At 52.1% G+C, this 27,945-nt stretch overlaps 1 protein-coding gene, 1 long non-coding RNA gene and 2 pseudogenes across 2 annotated transcripts; 3 read left to right on the top strand and 1 right to left on the bottom strand.

Moving 5' to 3' along the window:
• Positions 1-523: 523 nt before the first annotated feature.
• LOC110742236 lies at positions 524-11,470 on the top strand (annotated as a pseudogene).
• A 435-nt stretch (positions 11,471-11,905) lies between these two features.
• LENG1 (leukocyte receptor cluster member 1) lies at positions 11,906-15,926 on the top strand. The gene is given in 7 exon segments (XM_031662771.1): positions 11,906-12,119; positions 13,224-13,400; positions 14,625-14,733; positions 14,735-14,881; positions 15,716-15,789; positions 15,792-15,811; positions 15,903-15,926. Coding segments are annotated over 7 exon segments (765 nt in total).
• An 11-nt stretch (positions 15,927-15,937) lies between these two features.
• On the bottom strand, positions 15,938-18,293 carry LOC101018469. Its single transcript, XR_002519676.2, has 2 exons — positions 17,843-18,293; positions 15,938-16,338 (listed from the first exon to the last, which is right to left on the bottom strand). It is a non-coding gene; the product is annotated as an uncharacterized LOC101018469 (long non-coding RNA).
• A 1,268-nt stretch (positions 18,294-19,561) lies between these two features.
• Positions 19,562-20,657, top strand: LOC116273638 (annotated as a pseudogene).
• The last annotated feature ends 7,288 nt before the right edge of the window (positions 20,658-27,945 follow it).

Raw genomic sequence — 27,945 nt, 5'->3', positions numbered from 1 at the left:
CATGACAACACCCTGTGCGTCCCTCCCCTGACACCCCCTTTCTCCTCACGAGGAGATGGTAACCTTCTCCCCCAACCTTTTTTTTTTTTTTTTGAGACAGAGTCTTGCTGTGATGCCCAGGCTGGAGTGCAGTGGTGTGATCTCAGCTCACTGCAGCCTCCGACACCTGGGCTCAAGAGATTCTCCCACTCCAGCCTCCCGCTTTGCCAGCTCTGTGCTCTGCAACTTTGTACAAATAGAATCATGCAGTCTTCAGTCTTCTGTGCTGTTTTCTTCTGCCTAGCATTAGGTTTCCTTCTTTCTTTTTTCTGAGAAGGAATCTCACTCTGTCACCCAGGCTGGAGTGCAATGGTGCCATCTCCGCTCACTGCAACCTCTGTCTCCCAGGTTCAAGTGATTCTCCTGCCTCAGTCTCCCGAGTAGCTGGGATTACCGGTGCCCACCACTAGGCCCAGCTAAATATATTTTTTTTTTTTTTTGTATTTTTAGTAGAGGCAGGATTTCACCATGTTGGTCAGGCTAGTCTCGAACCCCTGACCTCAGATGATCCACCCACCTTGGCCTCCCAAAGTGCTGGGATTACAGGCGTGAGCCACCGCACCCAATTGGTTTCTTTTTTATTGCCACAGAGTATTCTATCTTATGTATAGGCCACAATTTACTTCTCCATTCTACTTTTGGGTTGTTTCTACATTCGGATGGTTCCCAGTCTGGGGCTGCAAAACCCCTCATTTTCTGCCTGTTGCCCTCCCAGGCAAAGAAATGCCAGGGACCAGGTGGTCTATGGCTCTGGAACTAGGAGGGACCAATGGGCGCGGCTACTTTGGAGGTCCAAGGAGAAAACAAAGGAAGGTTTGCGAAGCCTGTAGCCCTGGTCATGGACACTGAAGAGGATTGGGGGTGCGGTGGGGTTCGGATGATGTCCTGGGGGCAGGGCCTGGACTCCTGGGTCTGAGGGAGGAGGGGCTTGGGCCTGGATTTTGGGGTCTGAGGGAGGAGGGGCTGGGGTCTGGATCTGAGGGAGGAGGGGCTGGGATCTGGGTCTGAGGGAGAAGGGGCTGGGGGCCTGGACTCTTGGGTCTGAGAGAGGCACGGCTGGGCTGGGCGCTGTGGCTCACGCCTGTAATCCCAACAGTTTGGGAGACCGAGGTGGGTGGATCACCTGAGATCAGGAGTTCGAGACCAGCCTGACCAATATGGTGAAACCCCGTCTCTACTAAAAATACAAAAACTGAGCATGGTGGCGCGTGCCTGTAATCCCAGCTACCTGGGAGGCTGAGATAGGTGAATTGCTTGAACCCAGGAGGCGAAGGTTGCAGTGAGCCGAGATCGCGCCACTGCACTCCCGCCTGGGCGGCAGAGCGAGACTCCGTCTCAAAAATAATAATAACAAATAACAATAATAATAATAAAAATAGAAAGAAAGCAAGGCACGGCTGGGCCCCCAGTGCCGGGATGGGAGGAGCTGGTCCTGCTCCCGGGAAGGAACCTGAGCCTCTCTGCTGCCCCCTACAGGCCAGTTTGGCGCCGGCACGGAGTCCTACTTCTCCCTGCTGCGCTTCCTGCTCCTCCTCAACGTGCTGGCCTCTGTGCTTATGGCCTGCATGACGCTGCTGCCCACCTGGCTGGGAGGCGCTCCCCCAGGCCCTCCCGGCTCCAACAGCTCCTCGCCCTGCGGCTCCTATAACCCCCACTCCCAGGGCCTGGTCACCTTTGCCACCCAGGTCTTCAACTTGCTCTCAGAAGTAGGTGCCTGGGGCCCTGGGAGTTTCCCCCGCCCAACTGTGAGCCCAGTGCCTTCAATGACACGAACCTCAAACCCTGACCCCAGACCCTGACTGTGCAGCTCCAGGAGCCCCGCCTCCTCCCACAGTGGCCCCCGCGCCGCCTTCCCCCACAGGGTTACCTGGAATGGTCCCCTCTCTTCTATGGCTTCTACCCGCCCCGCCCACGCCTGGCGGTCACCTACCTGTGCTGGGCCTTTGCAGTTGGCCTCCTCTGCCTCTTGCTCATCCTGCATCGGTCAGTGGCACCTGCACCCCTGACCCCGCGACGGGACGGGTTGGGGTAGGGAAGCAAGTGGTGGTGGCAGAAACTCCCTCCCCAAGAATCCTCAGTCTTGCCGTGTAACCCTTTCTTCTGTGTGAGTTAAAATCAAGGTTTTGTGCTGGGCGCGGTGGCTCACGCCTGTAATCCTAGCACTTTGGGAGACCGAGGCCGGCGGATCACGAGGTCAGGAGATCGAGACCATCCTGGTTAACACGGTGAAACCCCGTCTCTAATAAAAATACAAAAAATTAGCTGGCTGTGGTGGCGGGCGCCTGTAGTCCCGGCTACTCCGGAGGCTGAGCCAGGAGAATGGTGTGAACCCAGGAGGCAGAGCTTGCAGTGAGCCGAGATCAGGCCACTGCACTCCAACCTGGGCGACAGAGCAAAACTCTGTCTCGAAAAAAAAAATAAATAAATAAAATAAAATAAATAAAGGTTTTGGGATTTTTTTTTCATTCGTTTTTGTTTGTTTTTGAGACAGAGTCTTACTCTGTCACCCAGGCTGGAGTGCACGATCTTGGCTCATTGCAACCTACACCTCCCCGGTTCAAGGGATTCTACTGCCTCGGCCTCCCAAGTAGCTGGGTTTACAGGCTCCTGCCACCACGCCCAGCTAATTTTTTGTATTTTTAGTAGAGACAGGGTTTTCCCATGTTGGTCAGGCTGGTCTCAAACTCCTGACTTCAGGTGATACACCTGCCTCGGCCTCCCAAAGTGCTGGGATTACAGGTGTGAGCCACCGCGCCCACCCTGTTTTATTTTTTGAGACAGGGTCTCACTCTGTCACCCGGGTAGAGTACAGTGGTGCAATCATAGCTCACCTGAAGTCTGGGCCTCCGGAACTCAACTGATCCTCCCACCTCAGCCTCTGGAGCAGCTAGGACCACAGGGACGCACCATCATGCCCTGCTAAATTTTTTTTTTTTAAATGTTATAGAGGCAGGGTCTTGCTATGTTGCCCAGGCTGTGCTCAAACTCCTGGGCTCAAGAGATCTGCTCATCTCAGGCCGGGCGCGGTGGCTCAAGCCTGTAATCCCAGCACTTTGGGAGGCCGAGACGGGCGGATCACGAGGTCAGGAGATCGAGACCATCCTGGTTAACACGGTGAAACCCCGTCTCTACTAAAAAATACAAAAAACTAGCCGGCCGGGGTGGCGGACGCCTGTAGTCCCAGCTACTCGGGAGGCGGAGGCAGGAGAATGGCCTGAACCCGGGAGGCGGAGCTTGCAGTGAGCTGAGATCCGGCCACTGCACTCCAGCCTGGGTGACAGCGCGAGACTCCGTCTCAAAAAAAAAAAAAAAAAAAAAAAAAGAGATCTGCTCATCTCAGCCTCCCAAGGTGCTGGAATTACAGGCATGAGCCAATGTGCCTGGCCAAAAGTCAACTTTTTTTTTTTTTTTTTTTTTTGAGATGGAGTCTCACTCTGTTATCCAGGCTGGAGTGCAGTGGTGCGATCTCAGCTCACTGCAACCTCTGCCTCCTGGGTTAAGCCATTTTCCTGCCTCAACCCCCCAAGTAGCTGAGATTGCAGGCATGTGACACCATACCTGGCTAATTTTGTATTTTTAGTAAAGATGGGGTTTCACCATGTTGGTCAGGCTGGTCTCGAACTCCTGACTTCAAGTGATCCACCCACCTCGGCCTCCCAAAGTGCTGGGATTAGAGGCGTGAACCACCGCGCCCAGTCAATTTTACTCTTTTTTTTTTTTGAGAAGGAGTTTCACTCTTGTTGTCCAGGCTGGAGTGCAATGGTGTGATCTCCAGCTCACCACAACCTCCGCCTCCTGGGTTCAAGCAATTCTCCTGCCTCAGCCTCCCAAGCAGCTGGGATTACAGGCCTGTGCCACCACACCCGGCTAATTTTTAGTAGAGACGGGGGTTTCTCCATGTTGGTCAGGGTGGTCTCGAACTCCCAACCTCAGGTGATCTGCCCGCCTCGGCCTCCAAAAGTGCTGGGATTACAGGCGTGAGCCACCGCGCCTGGCCCAATTTTACTCTTTAAAATATATATATATTGTAGTGTAGTGTCTCCTTAGCCCAGGCACTGTACTAGGACATGGAGAACCATTTGGGAGTCCCCAAACATATGTACAGCTTACCGTTTAGTAGGGGAGATACACTGTGGGACAGACTGTTAAATAGACAAGCAGGCTGGGCCCAGTGGCTCACGCCTGTAATGTCAGCACTTTGGGAGGACGAGGCATGTGGATCACCTGAAGTTGAGAGTTTGAGACCGCCTGACAGACATGGAGAAACCCCATCTCTACTAAAAATACAAAATTAGCCAGGCATGGTGGTGCATGCCTATAATCCCAGCTACTCAGGAGGCTGAGGCAGAAAAATTGCTTGAACTCAGGAGGTGGAGGTTGCAGTGAGCTGAGATCGGACCATTGCACTTCAGCCTGGGCAACAAGAGCAAACTCCATCTCAATAATAATAATAGTAATAAAATAAACAAGCAAATCAACTATTTGAGTTTGGGAGCAGTACTATAGAGAAAACGAATGGGATGTGAGAATAGAGAGCAAGAATCAGCAAACTTTTTCTGTGAAGGGCCAGGAAGTAAATATTTTCGTCTTTGAAGGCCTTGCAGTCTGGGACTCAACCAAACTCTGCCACTGTAGTGCAAAAGCAGCCACACACAATACACAAATGAGTGGGTGTGGCTGTGTTCCAATAAAACTTTATTTACAAAAACAGTGGTTGGCCCAGATTTGGCCCATGGAGTCTTGTTTGCCAACCCCTGTGATACAGAATAATGGGTAGGGACCCTCATTAGATGGAGTGGTAAAAGCCTTTCTATCTGGAGTAAGGGACCTGCAGATGAAGAGAAAGAGAAGGAGCCAGGCAGGTGAACAGCCAAGCCACCAGCATTCCAGGCAGAGGGAGCTGCAAGTGCAAAGGCCATGTGGTAGGAAAGAGGTTTGAGGTGTTCTGAGAAATAAAAGGCCTGTATGAGAAGAAGGGGCAGGGCCAGTCGCGGTGGCTCATGCCTGTAATTTCAGCTTTTTGAGAGGCTGAGGCAGGCGGATCACTTGAGGTCAGGAGTTTGAGAACAGCCTGGCCAACATGGTGAAACCCTATCTCTATGAAAAATATGAAAAGTAGCTGAGCATGGTGGCATATGCCTGTGGTCCCAACTACTTGGGAAGCTGAGGCAGGAGAATCAGTTGGACCTGGGAGGCAGAAGTTACAGTGAGCCAAGATCGCACCACTGCACTCCAGCCTGGGCAACAGAGCAAGACCCTGTCAAAAAAAAAAAAGACAGAGATTTAAGCTTTGAGAAGTAGGGAAGGGTCAGATCAGGTAGGCTCTGGCAGGTTATGCTAGGAAGAAGTCTCAGTTTTTTTTTTTTTTTTTTTTTTTTTGAGATGGAGTCTCGCTCTGTCGCCCAGGCTGGAGTGCAGTGGCGAGATCTCAGCTAGCTGCAAGCTCCGCCTCCCGGGTTCACGCCATTCTCCTGCCTCAGACTCCCGAGTAGCTGGGACTACAGGCGCCCACCACCTCGCCCGGCTAGTTTTTTGTATTTTTAGTAGAGAGGGGGTTTCACCGTGTTAGCCAGGATGGTCTCGATCTCCTGACCTCGTGATCCGCCCGTCTGGGCTTCCCAAAGTGCTGGGATTACAGGTGTGAGCCATGGCGCCTGGTGTGCCCCCGTCTCTTGGGTCTTTACCTGCCATCTTCTCTGGGTCTCTGTCTTCTTCTCGGGTCTTCCCGCCCAGCCCCCTTCTCTGGGTGCCTGTACTTCTTATGGGTCTTTGACCCCCATCTTTTGTAGATTTAGTTTCTCCTTTCTCACTGTCTTTGTCTCCCTTTCTCCGAATCTCCCTCGGGGGCCTCTGTCTCTCCTCCACATCTCTGTCTTCCTCAGGGCCTCTGTCCCTTTCACTCTGGGTTTCTGCCCCTTCTCGGGCCCTGCCTGTCCCTGTCTCCGGTTTCTGCCTCTGGTGCCTTGTGCCCTAGGGTCTGTCTCTGGAATCTCCTGACTCTGCCTTCAATGATCAGGTGGCACCTGCTTCTCTCTCTTTTGACTCTTTTTCCTCGATCTGATGAGATCTCCTAGGTAACTTGGGTAAGGCCCTAGGGTTCGCCTTCTCCCATTGGTCCCAATATGAGTATCCCCCATAACCCCTTAAGGCCTAGCTTCGTCCTTTCACATCCCATCTGCCCCTCTGGCTCGGTGTCCTGGCTGAAGCAGACACTGCTGGCTGAGTCAGGGATTCACCAGCCACAGCCACTGCAAGCTCCCTCGGCCTGGGACTTAGGCCTCAAGTGGGACGCCCAATAAAAAGTGCAGTGCCAGCACATCATCTGTACCTAATTACAGGCATGCATTAGGGGCTGCCATACCCAAAGTAGTAGGGACCAGTGTAATCCTGACTGGGGCTGAGATAACGCACGGGCCTAACCCGCATGGGGCCCCATGACTCACAGGGGCTGGGTCTGCAAATAGGGTAGGACCAGGGGCCGGGCTGACATAACGCGGCCCAACCTGGTGATGGGGCCCCGGAGAGACGCTAGGCAGCTCCTTCTCCAAGAAAGGCGGTGTCCTGGGGATGAGAGGCCGAGGAGAGAGCCTGCACATAGCTGCCTCCTGTATCCAAGGGTGTAGGGAAAAGGATGTGCCATGGATCGGGTGACCATGCTTTGTAACCCCAGCACTTTGGGAGACCCAGGGGAGGCAGGTGGATCTGCTTTGAGTCTAGGGAGTTCGAGACCAGCCTCTGGGCAAATATAGGGGAGGCTCCTCTCACTCAAAGCGCACAAGAAGCGGTATGGGGCCAAGGCAATGGTTCAAAGTTAAGGCGATGTGGGAGAAGAAGCGGGCATCTTGGATATAGATCAACTGGAACTTCAGCCAGGTGGCTGCTTAGGTCGCCTGGGAGCCTCCATGGGCAGGGCTGAGAGCGGATCTTGGCGGCAAGCGGAGCTTCAGGGGCTGGGCCCGGGGTGCTGAGATTGGCCGTGCAGGGATATAGGGCTTGGGGTTGCTGTGGATCCCGGGCCGCCAGAGGCCAATGCCCAACACGGCTTTGCTCCTGACAAAGTGTGGAACTCGGGACTGCAAGCGTTGTTAGCTGGAAAGTGAGACTGCTGCATCAGTTCACGTTGAGGAGGATCTCTGGAGAGCCAGGCCTGGGGAACCCAGAGGCTAGCGCCTTGGGAAATGGAGTCCAAGCTGGCATCTCTCCTGCCTTCAGGTGGAGCTGGAGGAGACTGCTGCGGCACCAGGCTGCTGTGGGGACTCTGGGCCAGGAAGCCAGGGTTTGGTTGGTGCAGGTGCTGCTCAACCTGCTGGTGATCAGCACTTGGGGAGCCTCTATGGCTGCCTACTGGGCTAGAGAGCATTCGGCAAAGTGGAGGGTCTGAAGAGGGAAGCCAGGGGGTCCTGGAACCTATATTTCCAACGATGGAGGGAGGGAATGGCTTGGGATGAGGTCTCTGGCGAGGAAGTGAGAGGGGTGGCGGCCGGGAAACCTTGGAGTTCGGGGTTTTAAAGGAAGAAGAGAGACTGGGCTCAGTAGCTCACGCCTGTAATCCCAGCACTTTGGGGAGGCTGGAGGTGGGGATCACGAGGTCGGGAGTTCGAGACCAGCCCTGACCAACATGCAAAAAACTGGCTCTCTACCAAAAATACAAAATGATGCATGGTGGGGCACACCTGTAATCCCAGCTACTCAGGAGGCTGAGGCAGAAAAATCACTTGAACCCGGGAGGCAGAGGTTGCAGTGAGCCAAGGTCACACCACTGCACTCCAGCCTGGGTGACAGAGCCAGACTCTGTCTCAAAACAAACAAAGAAACAAACAAACCAAAAACAAACAAACAACAAAGAAGAGGTCTGGGGAAGGACCTTAAGCTTGGCTCCTCCAGGACCCCAAGCCTCTACTCATGGTCCACTCCCTCTCTCCTCCCAGGAGACACCCCTTGTTCAGGAGTTGCCACTGCTGAAGCTTGGGGTGAATTACCTTCCGTCCATCTTCATCGCTGGGGTCAACTTTGTGCTGTCGCCCGTGTTCAAGCTCATTGCTCCACTGGAAGGCTACACTAGAAGTCGCCAGATCGTTTTTATCCTGCTCAGGTTCCAGCCTCCATGGGAATGATGGAGGGTCGGGGCCGTCAGAGGGATATTGGCACTGACAAGTAAGACACACGGAAACTCTGTACGATATCGGATCCTAGGATTCAAATCCTGACTCTTGCTGGTTAGGGCGTGTCAAAAACCCGTGTCCCTTTGCCACTTTGAGAGGAGCCGAGGCCGAGGTCAGGAGTTCAAACCAGCTCTCACGTGAAATACGGTGGAACCCGGTTCTAGTGGAAACACAAAAGCAGCCTCTACAGGGGTGGCTCTTGCAGTCCCAGCCACTCGGGAGGCTATGCAGGAGAATCGGCTGAGCCTGGGAGGAGGACAGTGAGCCAGATCACACCACTGCACTCCAGTCTGTACAAACAAGTAGGTCCCCGTCTCAAAAAAAAAAAAAAAAAAAAAAGAAAGAAAGAAAGAAAGAAAAGAAAGAAAGAAAGAAAGAAATCCTGACTCTGTCGCTAGGCCTCAGCTTCTTCATCTGTGAGAGACATGAAATGCAGCACACGTTCCACTGGTAGGCGTAACGCCACGGGTGGGTACTGATCAGGGTCCATTCTCTCAGCCTCTCCCCGGGCCAGGACCGCTCCTGGCCCCTGGTGGTCCTTGCCTCTCTGGAAATAGATCACTTTGTGGGGGCCACTCCAGGCTGGGCGACTGCAAACCTGTGGCTACAATTACAAAGAACTTCTGGTGAGAACGGGTAAGGGGCTCCTGCCTGGGACCTGGGGTCCCCAAGGCATGGAGCTATGGGTCCAGACTCTTGGTTTGGGTGGAGAGGGGAGCTCGGGATGCTGGAACACTCTCCCATGGGTATGAATGTTTGAAAACGAGGACCCCAGAGAAAGTATTGACAGGGTCTCATAGGGTCACATGCATATTCCCACTGTGGGCCTCCAGGTGCTCCATCCCTGGGAGGTCTCTGACCTATTTCTCCTCCTTCCTTCAGTGCTGGACTTGTCCTGGGCCAGGAAATGCAACCGCCTGACCTGCTGGATTGCCTTGGGAGTCGCTGGGGCTGCTCATCCTATATAGGCTCTTGTGAGCGGAGAGCCCTGCCCTCGCTGTAGTCCTGCCCCCTTCTAGGGACCAGGCCCCGCCCCATCGGGTGTTGTGCTACAGCTACCGCGCACCTTACATTGTTCCCTCTAATGGTTCCCTTTGCTTGCCTCGGTCCTGCAGGATCTCCCCACTCCCCTGCCCTTTTGTTTTGTGTGTACATTTCCCCTGTGGCTCCTGCCCTACCGGGCTGCTAGGACACCTAGTCCAGTCTAGTCTCCACACACCCTCTCACGTGGAGTCTTGAAAGTCCTGCCCCTCCTAGGATATGTTTGCTTCCTAATTGGTAAGTGGCATGGGAGGCGGAAAACTCCAAGTCGCCGGGGCTACTTCGATTCTGCCCGGCCCCGCCTTAGTCCTTCTGTGGCCCTCTGCGCCTCTGGGTCCTGGGGCTGGCAGTCTGGTGCGACCCAGGAGTCTCAGCCTGACGAGGTGCTGGGGCTCATCTTATGGCACGGCCCGGGTGGGGAGTTTTTCTGCCCTTTGCTGCCCCTCTGCTACACGTCAAGTTCCTGCCGCTTACCTGAAGAAGGTATGCACCTGGGTCTGAGGCAGGAGGTATTGGGGCCCGCACCCTGGGTCCCCAAGGGGCGGAAGATCCCCTGGGGCCCTGGATTACCAGGGGTCCCAAAGAGAGGAGGGGGTTGGAGGATGCACCCCTGGATCTGCAGAGAAGAGGAGTCTAGGGCATTCTGACTCTTATGAGATCCGGGACTTAGACCAACCAGACAAGGAAGGGCCCAGACTCCTGGCTCGGGAAAAAGGAGAGGCAGGTAGGCCGGGCGCGGTGGCTTACGCCTGTAATCCCAGTACTTTGGGAGACTGGAGGCGGCTGATCACCTGAGGTCAGGAGCGCCTGAGACCAGCCTGGCTAACATGGCACAAACCCCTACTAAAAATAAGTTGGGGCAAAAATTAGCCGGGCTTGGTGGCGAGCAATCTGTAATCCCAGCTACTTGGGAGAGGCTGAGGCAGGGAATCTGTCGAACCAGGGAGGCAGGAAGGTCGTGAGTGAGCCTGGACTTGCAGTGCACTCCAGCCTGGGTGACAGAGCGAGACTCTGTCTCAAAAACAGAAAACAAACACCAACAGCGAAACAAATTAGCCGGGAGTGGTGGTGCACACCTGTAATCCCAGCTACTCGGGAGGCTGGAGACACGAGAATAGCTTGAACCTGGGAGGTGGGAGGCTGCGAAGCACCACACTGCACTCCTCGCCTGGGCGGGCAGAGCGAGACTGGTTAAAAGGTGACTCTTGTGTTCTCAGATCCCCCTTTCTCCCGCGGCCTTACCCCACCAGCTTACCTGTTTCTCCACCTGCTCTCCGGCTGCCAGCACCTCCCGGCCTCCCACGGCACTTTTTCCCTTGGTTCTCCTGGCTCCCGGCCATCTCCAGCTCCCCTTCTGCTTTACAGCATCTTCCTGCGCGAGGAGGTTCCCGCCTCTCTCCCTCCTGGCCTCCCCACATTCAGTGTTCCTTGCACTCCTGGCTCCTCCTACGGAGCCCAGCTCTGTCTTTACCTGTGGATCCCGCTTCCTCTGCCAGGTCCAGCCTCCCGTGAGCGCCGCCCCAGCCCAGCTCCAGATCCCCTCAGCCTACTTCCCAGCTCCCTGAGACCTCACCTAGAACTTCCTAGACTCCAGGGTTTTGCCCCCTTCTGTTGATCTCCAGGGTCAGACTTCTGGGTCTAGTTTGAAATGCAGCATCTGGGGCCACCACCTGCGTCCAAGAGAGGAAAGGCTTGGGGGTGGGATCAGGCAATGTACTGAGTCTGAGGGAGGAGGCCTAGGCTCCTGGACTGCTGGGTCGGAAGGAGGAGGTGGGCGGGATTTAGGACTCCTGGATCTGGGAGACTGAACTCCTTGGGCCTGGACGAGGAGGGGCTTAGGGGTCCACATCCCTGACTTCGAAGAGCGTGTCAGGAGTGGCTTCCGTTCCTGTCTCCTCCAGCATCCTGATGGCGTACACTGTGGCTCGGGCTAACTCCTACAGACGCCTCATATCTGAGCTCAAACGTCAGAGAGAGACGGTGAGCCAGGCGGGTCCCTGAGAGGGCCCCTGGGGAACATGAAGAGGGTGTCGTGACCTCCACCTCTCTCTTTGGCCCTGTGAACAAAGTCTTCCGGCACGGCGCTGGCCAGGTGGCGCTTGACCTCCACCCTTCGCCACAAACCGGCTCTTTGTCCCCCGCAGCTCACGTCCCACTTTCAGACCCCAGGCCCATTGTAAGCCTAGGCCACAACATCTGTAAACTAGGAGAACTGGAGAAGATTCCACGCCCTTCCAGATTTGGTATCTGGAGATTTCCACGGCCCCTCGCCGCCACGTCCCTGACTCTCGGGTGATCTTTCTTACCACAAACAAGCAGCCAGGCCGCTGAGCCGCGCCTAAACCGTGTCCTGAGGTGGGGTGCAGGGCTGCGGCGGGCAGGGCTTTCAATCAAATGTATGGGCATGTTTGTCGGTGCGCAGCGGTCTTCCGCAAGGAGACTTGACGGTCATGTCGACCAATCGAATGGCCGCGATCTGGTAGCAATCAGGGCGTCGTTCCTATGATTGTCTAGATCTGTGATAAGAGGCGGTTGCCAGTATTCACGCGCCCAACGCCTAACTTCGCCGTGAAAGCATCGCCCTGCTTCGCCAATCACCTGTCGTTACAGCCAGGGTACAAAATTTCCAATCCACTGGAACCAAATCTGTGGTTTCCAGCGCCATGAGGAAGGGGGGCATCCTCTCGCCAATCGGAAGTGCAAAGAGGCGGGCGTGCCAGTCCCTGGACAGCTACGACGCCATGAATATCTTGCCCAAGAAGAGCTGGCACGTCCGGAACAAGGACAATGTCGCCCGCGTGCGGCGTGACGAGGGCCAGGCCCAGGAGGAGGAGAAGGATCGTGAGCAGAGGGTGCTGCTCGCTCAGCAAGAGCTAAGCTCGGAGGCCGGCCGGGCGGACCTCCGGAGCCCAGCGTGCACGCGCCGCGGTTGGGGGCCGAAAGCTGAGGCGTTGCACAGGCTCAGTGTGTGCCCCGCGGTGAATTCGACCAGGCGCTCGATCCCGCTTTCGAGGACGCGTCTCTGCAAACCTTTGTGCCCACTCCACCAACCTCCTCCCTTGATCTCGCTTTGTCTTGTGTTTCTAATTGGTTTATTTCTACATGGCTGGAACAGTGTCTAGCACAAAAGAGAAGCTTAAAAACATTTAATGAATACACAGCCACAGTCTGGGCGACCCGGATCACTTTTAGCTCTTGCCTGCACAGCCTATTTATTGAGCACCTATTGTATGCTAACTACATGCATAGCGCCTGACTTGCGGAATCCCCAATAGGCACTGTTCGTTCTTAGAGGGGCACTGTCATCGCTGGGCGTACCATGGACAAGCCAGTGGGAGGGGAAGGCACATTTAAGGAGAGGGGGACAGCCAGGCTCCACGCCATCGGGCGAGCCCTTTCCTGCACTGCCCCCTAGACACATACACACAAACACGGGCTTTCTGTATGGCTCCTTAAATCTGTTTGGTGTACACCCAACTTTCAGTTCCTTAGCTAGTCTGATCCTCCACAGTGGGTGGGAGGTGCCCGCCTTGTGAATATCAATAGGCTGCCATACCGTTTGAAATCCAAGGCCCTGAAGAAGGGGACAGGGGCTTCAGCAGTCGACTTGGGGTAGTGACTTGGAGCCATGGCTAGAATTCAGATCGTCTGGCCTAATGCAGTTTGGTCTACCTTTATGGCTATTTTAATTGTCTCACTTGAGGTTAGGAACCCCTTTGGTTTAGGCCAGGGACCTCCTCCCAGCCATCCTTGATGATCCGTGGTTTACCATTTCCTGGTGCAGCCAGTGTTCCACAGGCGCTGCCCTCATCTCCCTACCCTCACCCCCAGCTAGGACAGGAAGTGCTCCTTTTAGAGGCCCAGTGCCCTTTCTGGTGTCCCAGCACCTGGACTGCCATTTTCTGCAGGGCACCTTGCAGTAATCACAGTTCTGGAATTACCTCTAGGTTCTGAATGCCCTGCCTATAACTTTCTCCCCAGGCCCCACAGAATTCCTATGAAAGAAAGCCAGACATCAGAACTCACTGCCTGAGCTTGAAGCAGCAGAGGCGGGAGCCCCAAGTTCTGGCCCTGTGGACCTGGCTCTCGGAGCTGCTGGAGTAGCGGGTGCGGAGATCGGAGGCACAAAGAGCAATGAGGAAGAAAGCACAGAGAAAGGTTGCCTCACCCACTTCATTAGAGGAGCCATGAATCGAGTTAGGGGGAGAGGGCACTTTAGCCACTGCTTGTGATCAAGGTCAAACGAGAACAAACACACAGAATTTAGAACCATACCAAAGCATGACACTTAAGAAGTATTGCCATCTGGGCACCCACAGGGCTTGGAGGGATGCTGAGGTCCCTAGCTACAGGCAACTGCCTGCCCTCCAAACTGGAGGCCCGAACCTGATGGGCTGCAAAAATAAATGAGCCGGGCTGGTGGCCGGCGCTTATAATCCCAGCACTGGGAGGCTGAGGCGGTGGATCTACCCGGAAGTCAGCAGTTCAAGACCAGCTGCAACAATGGGCAGCCCCTCTAAAAATACAAAAAAATAAGCCAAGTGTGGTGGTGCACGCCTGTAATCCCAGCTACCTGGAGGCTGAAGCAGGAGAATCGGGCCAACTGGGAGGTGGTGCCGTGAGCTGAGATTGGCGCTTAATGCGGAACGCAGCTCAAGTGACAGAGCTGACCCCATCTCCAAAAAAAGTTTAATCAGCCTCTTGCCTTTTGGCTAAGATCAAGTGTGTGCTATCATTAGTGGTCAGCATGCAGCTGGCTCACAACGGTAATCCCAGAACACTGGGAGGCCAAGGTGGATGGATCACCTGAGGTCAGGAGTTCACACCAGCCTGGGCCAAACATAGCGAAACCCCATCTCATTAAAAATATTAAAATTAGCTTGTGGCATGCAGGGCATGCCTGTAACCCGGCCACGCAATGGAGGCAGGAGGATTGCTTGAACCTGGGAGGCAGAGGTTGCAGAGCCGAGATGGTGCCACTGCACTCGAGCCTGGACAACAGAGCGAGACTGTATCTCAAAAAACACAGGTACATGAGCTCTTTCACTCACCTGCTGTCTCTGGACTTGCTGACTCCACCCATGGCTCCTCTGCTTTGCTTTTTGATCCCTCTGTGCTCTCAAGTTCCCTCTATGCAGCCTGCCTTTGAACACTTTCAAGTGGTCTGCCTTGTCCCTCCCTTCCCCTGCTTTTCATGTGCCACTGTACCTACTGTCCCAGGGGAACTCTCCGGCCCTCTGTTGGTGCTCCCTCCCATCCCCAGCACTCTGCCAAACTGTTCATGACAAACCTTAGGTACCTGTTTGCTTAGATTCCTATGTCAGGGAGACACACCTTGAAAGACTATATCCCATCTCTTGTATCGGCCCCTAGGAGGAAAAGTAAGTAAGAGAAAGTTCCCAAAGGTCCTGACATACCTGGGCCAGAGTGCAGCGGAGGCACAGACTCAACCCCCTTGGTACCAGCTACCCCCAGAGCGAGGGGGCCCCCCGCCCAGCCCCAGAGGAGAAGATCAAGAGCCGTCTGGACCCTCTGCGGGAGATGCAGAAGCATCTGGGGAAAAAGAGATAGCACAGCGGAGAAGACAATTGCAGCAGAAAGGAAAAGAAGGAGGGGTCTGAGAAGCAATGACCCGAAGAGTAAGAAGGAAGACCCTTCCTTAGCAGACCAGGGCCCAGACTTTCAGGGCTTGGCAGCAGCCCAGCATGGGCACTGCAGGGTCTCTGGTCAGGACAGCCAGGGACCCGGTGAAGGGCTGGCTGGGTGAAGTGGTTCTCAGCATGTGGTCCAGGAACCCCTAGGGGTCCTGCCACCCTTTCCCGGGGTGCTGTGGTATCAAGCCTCCATTTTCCTAACACTGTTGGCCTTTTTTACTCACATTCTCAGGCACATAGTGCAGGTTTCCAGAGGCTGTGTGATGAGAAGACACCCTCATTCTGATGGCTAATGGCACAGATGCTTGTGTCCGAACTTTCTTAGTTTTCACTTCTGATTTGCAGTATATTAACAGATAGAATCTATTTAAACAAAAGCTCTTAGGGTCCTCAGTTTTGAAGAGTATAAAGGGGTCCTGAGACCAACAGTTTGAGAGCTGCTGGGTTAAGACAGTAAAAGCAGGTTTGTCTCCAGGATGCTATACCCCTGGTCTAGAGGGGGTACACTGCCTGTACTCTTTTCTCTAGAAAGGGAAACTGAGGCAGAGAGAGGGCCGGGGGCTGCTCATTGTGCTTTCTTGACCTGGAGAAGCATCAGATTTTAAAGACTGGGGAGGACCAAAGTCCACAGAAGGGAAGGCCAGAGACGTGCCCATGGTGTCCCAGCACCAAGTGGCTTCTTCCAGAAGGCCTGAGAGCTGAGGCTGGGGTGTACTGGATGCAGCAGGGCTTCCAGGCGGCAGCTCCCTCTATGAGAGAGGTTGGGGAAATGGCCTCCTAGGAGCTACCAGCTTTCTGACCTCACTCCTCTCCCCGCAGGCCTCCATCCCTGGACCAGCTTCGAGCTGAACGTCTTCGGAGGGAAGCAGCTGAGAGGGTCAAGGGCCCCCGGCTGGCCCTCGGGTCCAAGGCCAGGCACTGCCAGGAGGGTCAAATGGGAGCAGCGAGACAGATGACCAGAGGCACAACTCCCACCAACCCCAGCTGGTCTGCCTCTGGCCAGCAGGGACCCTCACTTTGCCTATATTGACCCTGGAGGGGTACAGGAGAGGCCGCTGCTGCCAGCCGTCATATAAAAGTATTTATTCATACATATTTTCCAAAATGAAAATAGGTTTACCAAAAAATGTCCCTCACTGGGGAGGGGAGGAGGGGGCAGCCCTCCCCGCCAGGCCCCCAGGGTGGGGCTGAGAGGAAAACCTCCTGGCCCCCTCCCTGCTTCCTGGGAGAGGGGCATGCCCCATGGCCTGGGGCCTCCCTCCAGTCTTCCAGGGCAGGGCCCTCACCTGGGCAGGGGGATCAGCATGCAGGGGGAAGGGGGTGGGTAGAGGGAGGGGCCGGTGTCACTGGAGGTCCTGGTCCTCCAGGGAGCGGTACTCAAAGGTGAAGCCTTCCTTCTTCCTCTGGCCCCACTTCTCATAGTCAAAGTAGATGTAGGTGCCCTGGCCGGGGGAGAAGGCGGTCAGTGAGTGGATGAGGAGGTGGTCTGGGATCTTGGCTGGACCGGCTAGCAGTACAGTTTAGGGCTGGGTGGTGGAAGGTGGCTGCGGGCACCAGCCAACTTCGCCCTGCATGCACACTCGGCCCCAATCAGCTGTTCTTTTGGCGGTAGGGACATGTTATCATGCCACTTCAGCTAGGGAGTGCTCAGGAGAGGGGGCCTCGCAGAGGTTCCACTTCAGCCGCTGCCAGAGCGGGGCCCCAGCCCTAGCCCCAGCCCCAGGTGTGAGTGCACAGCCTTCGTTTTCTCGAGGGCTGTGGCTTTTTGAGCACCTCTCACGTGTGAGTACTACGGGATGCACAGCCTAGCATTTAATCTTCACAAAGACCCCTGCGGCATGGTACGCTTTCAATTTCGTGTTCTAGAGAATGGAACAGGCTCAGAGTCTAAATCCAAGCACTCTGCAGGGACATTTTATTGGTGACGGCAGTGGTGTGGGAATTTCTGAATGACTGGATGGCCTGAAATGCCAACTCTGAGGATGGCTTTGGGGCCAAACCAGCATGCAAGCGACAGGGAAGTCTGGCAGCACGTCTGAGGACACAGTGGGAGAGGAGCTAGGTTCTGAATGAATGTCTTAAATGCTTCAAAGATGGCAACCTGGGAGAACTAGGAGAGGGGACTGAGTTCTCTGAGGACAAGGACCTTGTAATACTTCATCCCCATGAAGGGCTTGGCTTCAGGGAAGTATTTGGTGGGAAAAAAAGTCACTGTAGAACACACCAACTGAAAGTAATTTGGAAAAAATCCATGACACTAATTGCATGACACTGACTATGTAGCAGTCACCATTAAGTACTTACATGTTATTAACTCATTTAATCTTCATAACAACTGCATTAGCTAGGTCTTCTTCCCCCCATTTTTACAGATAAGGAAATTGAGACACAGAGGTTCGAGTGACTTGCCCAGCGTCACCCAGCTAGACTGGGCTCAAACCCAGGTAGGCTGGCTCCAGAGTGTTTGCAAGAAGCAGGAATTTCCCAGTATTAAAACTTGAGAAGCCCATTAAAAAATAGCTTCCCACTGGAGCCCCTGTATTCTGCTGGCATGGACCTGAGGTGAAAGGGGGGCCATCAAGGTCCCTGGGCAGCAGAGCCCACAGCCTGGTACAGGGAGACATACCGGGAAAATCCCACACCCAAGCGAGTGTGCCCAGCACTGCAAGGGGGAGGCACCAGGCTGGGTGGCACCAGGAAGGTGTCTTTGAGGAAGGGACATTTGGGCTAAGACCCACAGGAGGCCTAGGAGCTGGCCAAGTGGAAGAGGATGAGAGGGCAGTGTTCCAGGCTGAGCAGACAGCCCGAGGGAGGAGAACATGGTCAGGCTGAGGGACTGCGCCGGCTGAAAAGTGGAGGCGAGGGCGCAGAGGCCAGCAGGGGCTGCCTGGAGCCTGGGGACTCTACCCCAACCCTAGCAGCGGGAAGAGGGGGCGGGGCCCTCACCTGCACGAACTGGTCAGTGATGGTCTTGGGCTCCTCGTGCCTCTGGAACCACATCATGTACTTGGTGTGGAATCGCCACGACTGCTTCTTTAGGGCATTGGCTGCCAGGTACTGTGCCTTAGTGCCCTGGGGGAGGAACAGTGGAGAGGGGGATCAGGAGGCCCCCAAACTGGGTGGGGAGCCAGGGGGACGGGGCAGGACATCAGGGCTGAACCCCGGCCCCCACCACAGACCACAGTTGGGCTGGACAATCCTCTTGGAGATGGGGCTGGGGACACAGAACATACCAATGCTGGTCAGGAGAAGGAAAATGAGACAGGAGGTGAAAATTGCTTTCAGAGAAGCTTTGAGAAGGAAGAAAAACTAATGTGTGATGAGAGCTGAGAGAGGAGGCAATTTAGAAAATTTCCCAAGTGGGGATGAGGGCGGAGGTCACTCATGACTCACTGGGGTGGGACAGCCATGTTCCCAAGCTACTCCACAAGGAGTCTCCAGCTCTGCTGGACAAGTGGAGTGAGCCGGGCCTAGACTGAGGGGCTGTAAAAAAAGGCATGTACACCACACAGATAGGCATTCACACACTCTGTCACATAAGCCAAGTACTCTGAGCTGGAGTCACTAAGCTAGTGGTGGTCTATGGGATTTTTTGAGACAGTCTCGCTTTATGTTCCCTAAGCTGGAGGCAACGCATCTCAGCCTCACTGTACCTCCGCCTCCTGGGTTCAAGCACCCTGCCTTGGCTCCCCTGGAGAAGGCTGGGATTACAGGCACCCGCCACCATGCCCAGCTACTGTTTGTATTTTCAGTAGAGACAATTTCACCACTGCTGCATGTAGCTGGGTCTCAACCCTGACCTCAGGCAATCCACCCGCCTCGGCCTCCCAAAGTTCTGGGATAACAGGCATGAGCCACCGCACCCAGCCTACACAGGATTTTTGACTGCCCAGCAGGGATGTCCGATTGGGATTCCTGAACATACTAGCTCCAATCAGAGAGCCTGGACTCCAGGTGACAAGGGCTGACTGTCACCATGAGCCAGCAGCTGTTCTGGGTTCCACTCTGTGGGGCATATAGGATCAAGGCTCTAATTCATTCCATAGGAGCCGTGAGCCCCTCACATTAGTCTCTCCAGACTCAAGAAGATGCCCCCTAGCCTCCAAACTCCATTTTAAAATAGTCCAAAATATCTCTCGACTTCCGCTGAGCACCAAGCAAGATGGCAGCTTCCGAGATCGTTAGGCTACGGTTTCAATCTGATTATCCACTGCCAGTTACCCGCACTGTAGGGCCTTCTGGCTTCTGGTCGACTTGAACAGATGCCGAGTCATCACAGATCTCATTAGTCTCATCCACCAGCGCTTCGGTCAGTTCTGGGGCCCTCCCAGCCTCTACCTGGAGGGGCCTCCCTGCCCGCCACCAAGAGGTGCCTGGTGAGGTATGTGACCGCCCCCCAGAGCTAAATCTAGAAGAGAGAGGAGCCGCTGAGAATCCTGTAGTCATCAGTAATGGGACACTAATTTATCTCTTATGTTTAAAAGAAGGGGCATTCTAGCATGAGGAGGATGAAGAAACTGAACTAGATTACAACATTATCCAAAAGAAGCATTGAAAGAGGCAAGAGAACAATAACAATAATGAGAAGGTCTTGATCTGGAACCAGAAGTCAGATCAGACTGTCAGCAAAAAAAAAAAGAAAGAAAGAAAGAAAAGAAAACAACCTGTGGCACCGTGGGTGATGATAACGAAGAGACCAAAAGAAACCCCAAAAGAAAAAGGAGAGAGAAATGAATATAAAAAAGGCCAAGAATCCCAAGTCTCCTAAAATACAGGCAGTAAAAGACTGGGCCAACTAGAGATGGCCTCCAAAAGTTCTGCTAGAAAGGCTTCACAAGCTCGGGAAAAGGAAAGGTATTGTAAGCTGCCTGTCAAAGAGAGTCCCATTTCCTCCTTTGGCATCTGGAGTCTTGTGGATGAATCTATGCATGGGTCCCGGTAAAGTCACTTTGAGGCCAGAAATTCCTCAGAGAAATTACCAACTGAGTTATCAAGGAAGGACCCTCTACCGCAAATACAACTGCAGACAAACTGGTATAAACCTGGCTTTGCCTTACTCCCCTAGGCAAGTGCAAGACCTCTGAACAACATCTTCTTTCTCAAATTCAGACTCTAGTTCAGGAGTCAGATTACCAATGCTTGATGTCATCGAGCACCCTGGAGTGTGCTGCGAGTTTCTTAAAGACAGCAGGCCTTTTTGCAGGAAGAGGTTGTCCAGGCCCAGGGCTGTCACGCGAATGTGGTGGTGCTCGATAGAGGCTGCCTGGCCCAAATAGTGGTGGACAGGCTCCTGGTCCTTCTCCCAGTGTGTCTCTCCCCAGTAGTTTAGGAAGAGGATGATGTAGAGGAGAGAACATTTTTTTCTTGGAAGGTAGCTAAGGGACGGGGCATACTGGGGAGAGGTTGAGGATGAGGGCATCCTGTTTCCTGTGTTGTAAATAGAAGCACTGATAACCAGAGGCAAGCAATTAAATGACGTAACACCATCTGCTATTAACTAGACCTGGTAGAGACACACAAGAAGGACTATAGTCTGTTACCACTGTTAGCAGCTGCCCCTCAAGTTGGAGAAAAGATTGCATTTAAGCTTTTGGAACTAACATCCAGTTACCCTCCTGATGTCTCTGACTGCAAGGAAGGAAGAATATTAAGCCACAATCCAGAGACCCATCAAGTAGATATAGAAATTCTTTCATCCTTACCTGCCTTGAGAGAACCTGGGCAATTTGATTTGGGTTATCAAGCTAATGGAAAAATTTGAACGAGGTAGTGGAGTGCCACCCTCGACACAGGAGAGCAAGCATCACCATTTGGAGGAGAGAGTTGACACCCAAGACTGATGAATACATCAAGTACAGAACCTGCCTGAGTACGACATCTCCACCTTATAGTTTTTCATAACGTGTCTGCTCGCAGAAAGCACCATGCAACCGTCTTTTTTGATGAAACTTTCGGAAAAGAGATCAGGCTTTCAGTGATTTTGAGCGACCGGTTCACGGTGTCGGTTCACTCCTCATCCGCCTGATGGGCGTTTGCCAGGATCCTTTGTTTCTTTTTGTCGTAGTTTGGTTCTTTCAGTTACCAAATGAGGTCATCCCCGCAGAATACGCCGGAACCACGCATTTTTCTGTTTCAACAGGCTGGTCATCAAGCGGTGTCATCAGGAATCTGAGTAATTTCATTTGTGAATCGTGTCGCTGAGCCTTTGAAACTTCGAATTAAGTTTGGCGAATATCTGGCATTAAAGAGCGAACTGACCATCTTTTGCATTTGAGGCCGCCAACCATTTAATTTAGCGCATCCGGTAACTCCGGCAGATTCTGGTTCAGCGAGAGCTGGTGCGGTTGATTCTGGCAACGCAGATACTCCAGCGATATCCGCCCTAACCTGGTACCGGCGATCTTAGGCCCGTGAAGCAGCAGCGTGGCGTACAACGCATGCCCGGAGAGAGTTTATGTCCACTCTGGTGAGAGTCGGTCGGTGCCCCAGACGTTTCGCCAGAATCTGGTTGAGTGCTGGAGGAGGACTTTAGTGAAATCTCCTTTCTGGTCAAATGCGCGAAGATCATTGCGCGGAACGGCCAAGAAGGGTAGCCGTAGTGTCGATTTATTTTGAATAAAAAGATCGTTGATCCTCCTTTCAGTTATATGAGCATTTAAATAAAATCGCCGAATCTGCGGTTAAATCAGCATACTTCGGCTGGATGTATTTTCAGCATCAACCGCAATGAATTGCCACGTCAGCGGTTCAAACCAAACCAGCCTGCTCGTAGTGTTCGCCCCTGTTGCCGATGTCGCCGATCCCCCAGTCAGCCATGACTTCGTCTGTTAGGTTCCATTTGTAGTTGAGGCAGGCGGAGAAACGGCTGGTTTCTGCCACAACCGTGCCTCAGTCGAACGGCACTTCTCGTTTCCCTCCAGCCATCCTCTATTGGGACTCTCTAAAGGGAACAAATTTCGCGAAGCGCCCGTCAATATGAAGCAATGAAGCGGATAAACCCTCCAGGCGACTCCCGAGCAGAGTATTTTGCCGGGTCTCAGGGTCAGAGCTGAAAATCAACTCCATTTAATGGCCATGGGGGCTAATTAATTTCCATAAGACCCATAGCCATTACTTGGATTATTTCAACAATGGGTCACTGAACCTCACAGATCTGGCTGAGCCTGGCTCATCACTCCCCAACAGGCTAGAAGGCATTTTCAGGAAGTGAACCCATGGTCTGGTGCTCGGAGAATGACACCCACTGAAGGGCAGCCTGGGTGGCCTCCCAGGTCTCTCCCGGAGAGACCACCAGGACACTGTGGCTCCCCCAGGAGGGTGGCTCACAAAGTTCTTTCACCCTCCCGGGGATAGCCTGGTTCCCTGTGGGCTTCCCTGTGCAAGCCACTCCCCTGGTCTGTCATTACTGCTTGCTTGCTTGCCGAGTTTCTGCCCCAGGCACTCTGTGGTGCAGAAAATTGGGAGGCACTGGAGCGGTCAGCCTCCCCTGGCCTCCTGCCCTGGAGATTTCCTTCATGTCCAGAGTTCCTGAGATGTTCAGTGCTGCCCCTGTGAGCTGGCACCATGGGTCAAAAGCAGGCAACCGACACCGGCGGCAAATGCTCCCGGAGTGTTACCCACGTTGCACCTTCGCCGGCGCTGCCACAGCCCTGTACAAACCTGGCACAAAGCAGGTGGTCAATAAAATGTGGAGACAGTAAAGAAAGAGGTATGAAGAACAAAGATTTATCAGAAGGAAGCGGTAAAATGTGAACACAAAGCTGAAGACTGAGACAGTGCTGAGCTTTCGGGCTGGACCCACAAAAGGGAAATGGGTGGAGGTGGCAGTTGAGCCATGCTGTGCAGTTGTATAAGTTGTACACCGTAATATCCTGAGGGCCTATATTACATTTTATGCAACAGACTCCAGGTTCATGCAGCATGAAATTTCCACACGCACAGCAGTCCCTCATAACAGGCGGACAAAGAGGAGCATTTCAGGCTTCGAGGCCACAGCATGCAAAGCCAAACAAAGAAAGAAACATTGAGCAATCTAAGAAGCCTGATTAGCTAGGAAATACTGAGGGTGGAGACCATGATTTCTCTTCTGCAGGCCCTGTGTCTTCCGGGTGGTGGCACCTCCCACATGGCACAGGTTAGGGATGATCCCTGGAACCAAGGAACTCAAAGCCTTTTGCCAGTACAAAGGGCTCAGCTCCTGCTGATGTGCAGCCGCATGCCCAGCCCCACTGTGAGAGGCGGTGCCACTCTATCATGGGAGGCAGACATCACTTAGCTGCCAGTGCAATGGTCCTAGGGGAGAAAGAGAACTTGCAATGTTTTCACATTTTCCTGTTTCAGGAACAGTGGGATTTAGGTAACTGTGAGTTTTTATGCACTGCTGTATATTAGCGTGTGAGAATTATACAATGCCGTGAAAATAATTTTGACCATTACCTATTTCACTATTGAAGATAATGTGGCCCATAGAGGGAAAGAAAGTCACCCAATGTCACCCACCTAGTTAGAAAAGGAATCAGGGCCCCATGCTTATCCTTCGGATGTTCCTACACATCAAACGGCCTCAGCAAACATTCCTGTATTCCAGGGCATGTCCCCCCGCCCCATGTTGGTGCTGGTCTGGCCTGGAGTGGGCAAGGTACAGGCAAGGGTTTAGGGCCTGTGCCAAATTCATAAATTAAGTTGAATTTGGCAATAAAAAGAAAAGGAAGATGCTCAACTTCCTGAGAAAGTAGCAAAGACCTTTCTATTCCATGAGTTTCTGTCATATCACGTAAATGGGTTCCTATCTTAGCCTTGCTTTCTCCAGAGGTGCTGCTGGACTGTCCCAGCCTCCTCCCTCCTGCGGATACTGTGTGGCTCCACCCTCATTATGTGGCCCCTTAGTATCTTCTCTGGCAAGCCTCTTGACCGGAAAGGGCAGATGCTATGCAGACTGGCTGGACAGGCATCCCAGGAAAACATAAGGTAAAACAGTTTGGAGAAAGCCACGTCCAGCCTTCACACCCTCCAAGGAAAGCATACATATCTTCTGCCTGCAAACCCGGTTGGGCAGGGTCACAGCATACACACAGCTGTGTGACAATGGGCACCCTCATTCAGGCTGAGGAGCCATAAGCAGCCCTTGCAAGCACTCACTTTCCCAAGCAAACCACAGCCTGTACACAGAGGTGCTCAGGTTGGTTCACCTGGCCTGGCTCCACCCTCGTGAAAGCAGAAAGGTCAAGGAGAAGCCAGACCAGGAGATTCTGGCTCTCATTCTTGGCAGTGGCCATACACTTGACATACTCTCTGTTCATGAATTTCCTTTTTGTCTGGGCATAGTAAATTGTTGTGGCTAAGGCAAGCCTTGGCCCACAGGGCAGGCAAGTCAGAGCCCTTGGCAGCAGCCTCCCTCAGAAGCCCTGACTTGCTCGGACCCTGCATCACTGAGGAGTAACCACTCACACTTCATCTCCTATGCTCTTTTCCCCAGGATGGTTTTGCTCATTACTGCTTCCTCCTTTACCCTAGGTGTTGTCAGAAATGGATGTTACTGAGTCTCCAGTATTTGAAACGTTTTGCAAAAAATGTTATATTTCTCACTCCCTCACAACAGCAAACAGCAAGACAAGCTGTATTTCAAAATTGAATGAGCAAAAAATGAATAGACTCAGTTTTTAGGGTGACATGGCCCTTCCTCCCAGTCTCAATGAAATGATAGAAAATCCATAAAAATAAGGTAAGTCTGGATTGGTACTGGTAGCTGGGTAAGGGTGCCCAGCAAATATCAGAATACTTCAAGGAAATTCTGTTAGGTTGAAAATAAATGGTACAAAATGAAAGAACGATGTCCTTGTAACTTGTAACTCAGCTTCCCGAGAAAGTAACAAAGGCCCATTCTCTGAGTTTCTTTTCTATCAAGTAACATAAATATGTCCTATCAAAAGTTAGGTTCGAGGTATAGTGATTTTTTTTTTCAGGAGGCAGGACTCTTAGATGGACTTACCTTTCTTCTAAAAAGGAAGAGTTCAATATCTTGCATTTTCTTCAGGGCCCATGCCTCCCTCACCCTCAGCCATATGCACTGAGTGGATTTCCTTCCACCCCTCACCTCCCAGCTCCCGGGGTGGGCACTGGTTGTCTTCAATTCCTTTTTCACTACAGGATTTTAAGCTGAGCTGCAGTAACTGCCTTCTGACCCCAAGGGGAGATACTGTCTGAGAACAAAGTCAACACATGGGAAGAACAGAGCTGTGCTGGGTACTAATAATATTGTCTGACTCCCACATTAAGTTGTACCTGATATGTAACCCTAGCCCAGGACTATCGAGTCACATAAGCCAGCAAATTTGCTTTTTGCTTAATCCAACTTGAGTTGGGTTTTCTGTCACTTGTAACCGAAAGAGTTCCAACTGATTTGGTTAGGCAGAGCACATCAATAGTATAGTCTAAAGGTAATCTTACGTCTCTGAGAATCTGTAGGTGTTGGATATTGATATGGTTTAGCTTTGTGTCCCCATCCAAATCTCATCTTGAATTGTAATCCCATAATCCCCACATGTCATGGGAGGGACCCGGTAGGAGGTAATTGAATCATGAGGGCAGTTTCTCTGATGCTGTTCTCATGATAGTAACCAAGTTCTCATGAGATCCAACGGTTTTATAAGGGGCTTCCTCCTTCACTTGGCTCTCATTCTCTCTCCTGCTGTCCTGTGAAGAAGAGGTGTCTTCTTCCCTCTCCTGCTGTCCTATGAAGAGGTGTATTCTACCAGGACTGCAAGTTTCCTGGGGCTTCCCCATCCAGTAGAACTGTGAGTCAATTAAACCTCTTTTCTTTGTAAATTACCTGGGTTTGTCTCTGGCCTGTCCTTACAGCAGCATGAGAATGAACTAATAGAAATATAACATTAATATTAACAACTGTGCTCACAATAACTTTCTATCTTCACAAGATACTTTTCAAGAACAGCCAACAGAAGGGAAATCAATGAGCTGTACGTAAATGGCACCTACATAAACAGAATTTCTTCATTCATGTTTGCTTTTAGTATTTTAATTTTCTCGAGAGCTGCCTTCATAACCAGGTTACTGGCCCTGAGGGCCTCAAAGACCAAAGGAAATAGGAGGCTGAAGGAATCGAAGGTGATAGGAAGTGTTCCCCTGCCCCACTGCCAAGCCCTCCCAATCTGAAGATGAGCCTTTTGGTTTCCAAATGGGCAGATATACTCCATCTCCCACAAGACGTTCTATGGCTATGTTAAGGAGAAAGAGGGAAAAAAATGAGAAAACTTGTTTTGCTCATTTGACAACATTCTCCTACACTCTCATTGTGCACAGCCACAGCCTCCTTCCAATTCCTTAGATTTTCTATGCTTTTTCCTTCACATCTGTTTACCTTCATAGCACCACCTACCACCGTAGGTCATAAAATACTTGATATGTTTATTCGTGGAATGTCAGACTCTTTTCTCAGCTGTAGGGTCAGCAAGGCAGCAGCGAGGTTGGTTTTGGCCCTTACTCTATACTCAGAGGGTGGCCTAACACCAAATAAGTACTTGTTGAATAAACCAATGAATGAAAGTATGAATGAGTGCTCGTAACTTTCCTGGGTTAAGAGGGATGAAAGAGTGTGTTTCATCACAAAGGGTTTTTGTCTGCAATGATTCTTTCTTCTAAAGTGTTTTCTTTAATAAAAGGTTGATATTTTGTCAACCGATTCTGATCCTAGTTTTTTTTAGAGTAGGGGGAGGAGGGGGAGACCAGTGGAGGAAGGAAGAGGGGATTTGGTACTACCTAGAAACTGGTTCTGTGCATTGATCTTTCTTTGGATGCAGGAGTGGGCTGCTTAGAGGAAGAAATGAAAGCTGTGATGATTCTGCTTCTGGAAGGGAATTTAACACCTGCTGCCAGGAGTCCTGAAGCAGTGGATTCTGGTTGATGGTCCAAATTCTGATTTGGGGTAAAAGAACATGAATGTATCTACCTTGCTTAGAATGTTCCAGTTTTACCATTACCTGGAGACAATAAAGAACCACAAGGGAAGTGGAATGTGAAGCCAAAAAAAAAAGGCTATTTTTTGTTTTAAATTCTTGGTAGATTCATCTTCAACAAAAGAGGCACAGTTAAGTCAGTGATGCCTCATCCAATGGGGGAATATTATATATCCATTAAAATAATTTATATTAATATAAAATAAAATTATGCTATGGTATTAAGTGCAGAATCTAAAATGAAATAAAACCAGAAAGACTCAGGACCCAAAGTTGTTGCTACAGAATAGTAATAACTGGGTTGATAAGCTCCCTGCCTGGGGCCTGGCTTACCTCCGCAGCACCATCTCTTATCACTCCTCCTCCTGGAGGCCTCAGCTCTCTGCCCTCCAGTCACCCCAAAGCCATGTTTCACTTATGCCTTCCCCCCATTGCCATCCTTCCCATCTCCTGGACAACTTCCCTTGATTCTTTAGGTCTTAACTTAAATATCTCTCCCTCTGGAAACCCTTCCCTAAACCCAGAGTCCATGGAAGTGCTATGAGGTCTCAACTTAAATGCCTCTCCCTCTGGAAACCCTTTCATAAACCCAGAGTCCATGGAAGTGCCCCGAGGTCAAGCCCCTCCTACTTTCTTTTTGTACTTCCAGGTCATCACACTTAACACAAGGTCTCTAAGCTGTGAGCTCTGAGGGGAGGATGCAGTCATTCATTACAGTGTCACTAGCACAGTGCCTGGCAAAGTGTCAGTAAGTAAGAATATAGACCTGAAGGAAATAGGCCAGAATGTTGGCAGTAGTTGCCTCTAAGTGGAGCAACTCACGCAGATTTTTATTCCCCTTTTCCAAGTTTTCTTTATTTTCCAAGATTTCCACAATAATCATGTATTACATCATATTGTTATGACCGCAAATAACAATGACCCTTTAATTATCAAATATGTGGAGAAGGCATAAATACAGGCAACATCAAATACGTTTTCTATTTTAACAGAACAGTGGGATTTCACTTGCACTTTTTAGGTCTTTATCTGGGACAAAACATACAAATGCATCTGAATTACAAACCCATGAGAGAG

This window comes from Papio anubis, unplaced genomic scaffold (assembly GCF_008728515.1).
Source record: "Papio anubis isolate 15944 unplaced genomic scaffold, Panubis1.0 scaffold992, whole genome shotgun sequence".
Lineage (NCBI taxonomy): Eukaryota > Metazoa > Chordata > Mammalia > Primates > Cercopithecidae > Papio > Papio anubis.
This window is presented reverse-complemented; position numbering and strand designations above follow the sequence as displayed.